Source organism: Sturnus vulgaris, unplaced genomic scaffold (genome assembly GCF_052056855.1).
Source record: "Sturnus vulgaris isolate bStuVul1 unplaced genomic scaffold, bStuVul1.hap1 Scaffold_180, whole genome shotgun sequence".
Taxonomy (NCBI): Eukaryota; Metazoa; Chordata; class Aves; order Passeriformes; family Sturnidae; genus Sturnus; species Sturnus vulgaris.
Window position 1 is genome coordinate 4,930,714 of NW_028276110.1, and position 6,301 is coordinate 4,937,014.

Consider the following 6,301-nt stretch of genomic DNA (forward strand, 5'->3'; position numbering starts at 1 on the left):
TTCCACCAGAGGAACTTGAGATAATTAAAAAAAAGTGGGGCAGAGAAAAGAGAAAATAATTGGTTTACAAGGGATGGTAAGCAGTGGATACCAAAAGCTCTAGCCTTACAATTGTTAAAACAACTTCATGAAGGGAGTCGTTGGGGCTCCCGAGGACTGGCAGAAGCCTTCCTCAAAATGTACGCTGCTGTTGGTCTCTTTAGCCTGGCAAAGCGAGCCACTGAAGGCTGTTTGACTTGTGCTAAAACCAACAACAAAGTTACAAAGAAACTGGCCAGGGGAGGGAGGCGTTGGGCAGTACGTCCCTTCCAGAGATGCCAGGTGGATTTTACTGAAATGCCTCGAGTGGCAAAATTTAAATATCTTCTGGTAATAGTATGTCAATTAACCGGGTGGCCAGAAGCATTTCCAACTCTGTCAGCAACTACAAGATCAGTTGTTAAAATATTTTTGGAACAAATAATTGCAAGATATGGGATGGTGGAAGCAATAGATTCAGATAGGGGAACTCATTTTACAGGAAAAATTCTTCAAGGAGTTATGACTGCTTTAGGGATACAGTGGAACCTCCATACCCCCTGGCATCCACAAAGTTCAGGCCAGGTTGAGAGGATGAATGGAGAAATAAAGAAACATCTCCTGAAGCTGGTGATAGAAACTAAAATGCCGTGGGTACGGCTCCTGCCCCTGGCTTTAGCAAGGATAAGAGCCAGACCCAGGGGAGATATTAAATTATCTCCCTTTGAATTGATCTTTGGAATTCCTTACCCTTGTAATTCTCAGCCGAGTGCGGGGATAGAGATAAGTGATGTGTATTTAAAACAATATATGGCTCGGATACTGTCTCTTGTGAAATCTCTTCGACAGGAAGCTCAGCTGGCACAGACCCTGCCTTTGGACTTTGCTGTTCACAACATCCAACCGGGACACTGGGTCCTGGTTAAGGAGTGGGAAGAAGCACCACTGGTGGCCAAGTGGCGTGGACCTTTCCAGGTGTTGCTGAGCACAGACACAGCCGTCAAGACAGCTGAACACGGCTGGACCCATCACACTCGGGCCAAGGTCTCTGCAGCCCCAGAGATTTGGACATCTCAGCTGGAGGAGAAGGACGGGAAGCCGCGACTGACACTCGCAGGAGGGGACTGGAGCAGCAGCCAGGGCGTCGACATCGGGGGAAGCCTCGTGTGCCCACCCACAGAGTGCCTGTTGAAATAGTCTGTGTGGGCATCCCTCCTCTCAGATCTCCAGTCACTGGGGACCAACCCTTGCTGTCATTGTTTTCTTTATGTTAAGCTGTTTCTGTGTCTTCACTCGCCACAAGTGGTGTGAAAGACAACGTGAAAGTAAAAATTAAGTTAGGAGATTAGATTACACAATCAGAATGTTTCTCTTAATAATGTTACCTTTATATTATCAGTTAGGTTGGAGCCAAGAATGGGAAAATAATTGTTTTGACCTTAGGAGAAAAAGTAGCAAAAACCTTTATGGGAATGGGACATGTTTTCTTGGCTACCTGGTGGACTATAGGTTAAACAATTACTTTTTTTCCTCTTATGTGCTGTAGCAACTCTAATCTTTTTACCATGCACGATCCCTTGCTTAGTACAACTTATTCAACATGTGATCAAAGGGATGCAGGTAATAGCCACGCCTACTGATCCAGAGATGGTTACAAAAAGGACAGAAATTGATGTCACTCCAAATAATTACAAAACCAAAAAAAAGACTCAGGAACAAAAAATTAAGTCAATGATAGCTAAAGTTTGTAAAGACAATTATTAAAAAATAAAAGAGGAGGGATTGAGAGGAATGTTGAATTTGTCTTTACAAATGAGTTGTGGATCAGCCTGTAGAAAAGGCTAGCACTGAGAGATAAAAGAAACAATGGGATGGATTCCACTGATTGATGAATGGAAAGAGATATTTGCCTTTACAAACAAACTGCGGGGCTGCTGATAAATGAAATTGGATATCGAAAGATGAAAGAAGCAACGGGGGGAAAACTATGAATTCTATAAGAATTAAAAATTAAAAGGGAGGGTTATACATTAGAGGGGAATTTCAGGTATCAGGCGTTCCGGGAAGTCTGTGCCTCTCAAGTACCTCAGCCAATGGGGAAAGAGAGAGGGAAATGCGGCTGGGAAAATAGGATAAAAAGGAGGCTGTGTCCTCCGAAAATTGGAGAGATCCCAGGGGAATGTCCCATGGCCTCTCCCTTTATTCGAATAAAGCAAAAAGGACTCCTCTGTCTCCTTTTTGGACATAAACCTCTGGTGTTTGTGGATTAATTTTCCTGACATAACTAATTGCTGGATATGTTCTTGACCAGAGGGAAACCAAAGCAGAGCCATGGTTTGTCAGGACTTGCTTGATCCCAATGAGCCCCGTGGTGCATTTGGAGCTGAGCCCTTGAACCTCAGGGCCTGAGAGGAGATTGCACAAACCGTTCCAGGAGTCCAAGTCAGAAGAAAAATCCAAAGTGTCTCAAAGCATTAATGGGTCCCACTGAGGTCCATCCCAAATACAGGCTCCTCATGGATTCCTTGGAGGAGAGAACTGGAGGCCAGAATTGCCCAAAAACCACTCATAGAGTAAGGGAGGAAAGGAAAAAGGAAAGTACCTTAAAAAACTGAAGTAACTTGAAGCATTAATGAGCCCCACTGAGTGTCAATACAAAGCTCTCAAGGGACTCGTTAAAGCAGATAATTGGAGCCACGATTGCATAAACTACTAAAAGAGTTGATGTCAAAAGGGAAACTCCAAGTACCTTAGAAAAACTGAGTACCTTGAAGCATTAATGAACCCCACTAAATATCATTACTGACAAAGCCTCTCAAGGGACTAATTAAAGCAGATAATTGGAGGCCATCACTGCACAAACCTCTCAGAGACTCAGTGTCAAAAAGTAGAACTTAAAATCAACCCTGAGTGTCTTGAAGCATTAATGAACCCCGCTGAGTGTTGTTACTGACAAAGGCTCTCAAGGGACTAATTAAAGCAGATAATTGGAGGCCATGATTGCACAAAGCTCTCAGAGACTCCAAGGCAAAAGCAAAACCCAAACCTTGAGTATCTCAAAGTATTAATGAGCCCCACTGAATGTTAATACAAAGCTCTCAAAGGACTAATTAAAGTAGATAACTGGGGGCATGAGTCTATAAACTACTAAAAGAGTTGGTGTCAAAAGGGAAAGACTTGACTTCTCTTTGTCCCCACCTGTCATCTCTGCCTCGAATTTCCTGCTCCAACTGGAACCTGGGGACATTTTCTCAGTTGTGTCCCTCAGTGGGACCCATTAAAACTTCAAGAAACTTCAGCATTTTAATTTGAGTTCTTGAGAAGGTTTTGGAACACTCTCTCAGGGAATGATTATGATGTAAATATTTAATGAACCAAGAGGATCATTAAAGTCCTTGTGCTGTGTCTGTGCTGCTGAGCTGGGCCAGGCTCCTGGCACAGAGGCAGCTCCCAAGGTAAACCAAGAGAAGCTTCAAAAAGACATTTCTGCTGAGGAGCAGCTCCTCTGCCAGCCCAGCAGGGCTGAGGGCACTGCCTGCAGGCACTGAGGGCACAGGAGCCAGGCACAGACAGGCTCAAGGCAATCAGGACTGGGAAGACATTGAGCTGAGACTGCACTTGGGGAAACATCTTCACAGCCCTGGACATGGTGAGTGTGTGGGTGCAGGGCAATGTCCCCTGTGCTCCTGGAGGGATCTCCTGGAGCCAGCACAGCCCACAGCCTGGGGGATGTGTCAGGAGGACTCTCCCATATTCAGGGACGGCTGCAGGGGCTGAAGCTGGGGCTGCAGCCAGGGCTGCCCAGGGCTGTCCTGCAGAGCAGCTCCTGCAGCCCTCAGGGCTCTTGGCCAGCCCAGGCCATGTGCCACCTGCCAGGGACAGCTCTCAGCCTACCTGGCAGCTCCCCATGGACTGTGGGGGGAAGTTGGAGGTGGAAGGAGCCACCCCCATCAGGGCAGATTCCTCCTGCTGTGGAGATGGTGCTGCATGGCCAGGGCTGCTCTCAGCTTTCTCCCCAAGGCAAGGCAAAGGGGCTGTCAGGTGTGTCTGTGTCACTGACACTCCTGCACTGTCCCACTGGGCATCAGCAGATCTGCCTCCCATCTCCCTCACAAAGTGCCTCCTCACCCTCCTCTGCCTACAGACAGCAGCAGCAGCACCTTGGCTTGCAGCATCTCTGTTTGTGTGAGCTGCCCTTAAGGCCCTGCTGGCAGGGAGATGGCCCTGGGCAGTGCCCTGTGCTGGGAGGGGTGTGCAGGGCAGAGCTGAGCCCCCAGGGCTGGGCTGGTCTCTGGGAGCACTGGCAGGGACAAGGCTTGGATAGAGAGAAACAGCTCCCAGTAGGAACAACTCCAGGCAGCAGAGCCAGACCAACACTTAGTATGCCTCTCTCTCTCAATCAGAATAAAGCAAAAAAAAGAGTTTAGGGAAAAGTATTTTAAAATTGGAGCCTTCAAAACGGCTACTGTACTTTTCCAGCACATTTGAAGTGTGATCACTTTGAATTAGAGGGAGATATTATAAGCAAAGTGCAGCTGTATAGGACCAGAAGGTCAGACTTCACTGTGTCAATGGTAGCCTTGTTTTCCTTCTGGACTCCTCAGCATTCATACTGAGAAAAATGCTGATGAGGGGGCAGTAACTCAGCATCAGAACCTCAAATTCAAAAATAAAATTTTTAGTGAAGTTCCCCCACATGAAGAGAAGTAGTTTTGAGAGGATTCCTAAGTTAATTGTACAGGATTTACTCAAGGAAATGTCTCCTAGCTTGTCAATGTCTTCTTTTTACAGCTCACAATGCCCAGAGTGAGGAAATGTCCAACAGCAGCTCCATCAGCCACTTCCTCCTGCTGCCATTGGCAGACACGCGGCAGCTGCAGCTCCTGCACTTCTGCCTCTTCCTGGCCATCTCCCTGGCTGCCCTCCTGGCCAACGGCCTCATCATCAGCGCCGTAGCCTGCGGCCACCACCTGCACACCCCCATGTTCTTCTTCCTGCTCAACCTGGCCCTCACTGACCTGGGCTCCATCTGCACCACTGTCCCCAAAGCCATGCACAATTCCCTCTGGGACACCAGACACATCTCCTATGAAGGATGTGCTGCTCAGCTCTTTTTCTTCCTGTTCTTCATTGGTGCAGAGTTTTATCTCCTGACCATCATGTGCTACGACCGCTACGTGTCCATCTGCAAACCCCTGCACTACGGGACCCTCCTGGGCAGCAGAGCTTGTGCCCACATGGCAGCAGCTGCCTGGGCCAGTGCCTTTCTCAATGCACTGCTGCTCATGATCAATACATTTTCCCTGCCCCTGTGCCAGGGCAATGCCCTGGGCCAGTTCTTCTGTGAAATCCCCCTCCTCCTCAAGCTCTCCTGCTCACACTCCAAACTCAGAGAACTTGGACTTATTGCTGTTACTGTCTGTTTAACACTTGTTTGCTTTGTATTCATTGTTTTCTCCTATGTGCAGATCTTCAGGGCTGTGCTGAGGATCCCCTCTGAGCAGGGACGGCACAAAGCCTTTTCCACCTGCCTCCCTCACCTGGCTGTGGTCTCTCTGTTTGTAAGCACTGCAGTGTTTTCTCACATGAAGCCCACCTCAGTCTCCTCCCAATCCCTGGATCTGGCGGTGTCAGTTCTGTACTCAGTGGTGCCTCCAGCCCTGAATCCCCTCATCTACAGCCTGAGGAATGAGGAGCTCAAGGCTGCAGTGTGGACACTGATGACTGGATGGTTTTGCAAACATTAGATTGCTGGCCAATTTCTTTAAATCACTTGTAATAAAAATAATCTCTAACACTTCTCGTTGTTTTCATTGTGGAGGTTCTTGGTTATATTTTTTTCATACTGTCTACAAAGAAATGTCATTCTTTGTGCCATTTCTCATTTTCTGTCTCTCCCCCTTCCCTGTGGCCCTAGACTGTGTCAATGAGGGGCTGCACTCTCACTGGCTTTAATGAACTAAAGAATCTCTCTCCAAGCAAAGTTTTCTCCAGAGATGCCCCTTTTGTTTCGTTCCCTGGAGCTGCAGCAGCAATGTCTGTGTGCAGAGCTGGGGGCAGATCAGTGCTGGCACAGCAGCTGTGCCCAGCAGCAGCAGCAGCACTTGGTGTTGCCAGTGCTGCTCCCATGCCACTGCCCCGCTGCCCTCCTGGCCCTCGTGTTGCTGCAGGGCCTGAGTGCTCTCGGGGCCGGGCACAGCCCTGGGGGTGGCAGTGCCGGGGCTGCAGCAGGGACAGGCCATGGGCACTGCTGGGGCTCCAGGCTCCTTGGCCAGGCTCTCTC

General features: G+C 48.4%; 1 protein-coding gene across 1 annotated transcript; it reads left to right on the top strand.

Annotated features, from left to right (window-relative positions):
- The first annotated feature begins 4,832 nt into the window (after positions 1-4,832).
- Positions 4,833-5,765, top strand: LOC148218575 (olfactory receptor 14J1-like). The gene has a single exon (XM_088157833.1). The coding sequence runs from the start codon at positions 4,833-4,835 to the stop codon at positions 5,763-5,765; it is 933 nt and encodes a 310-aa protein (XP_088013959.1).
- The last annotated feature ends 536 nt before the right edge of the window (positions 5,766-6,301 follow it).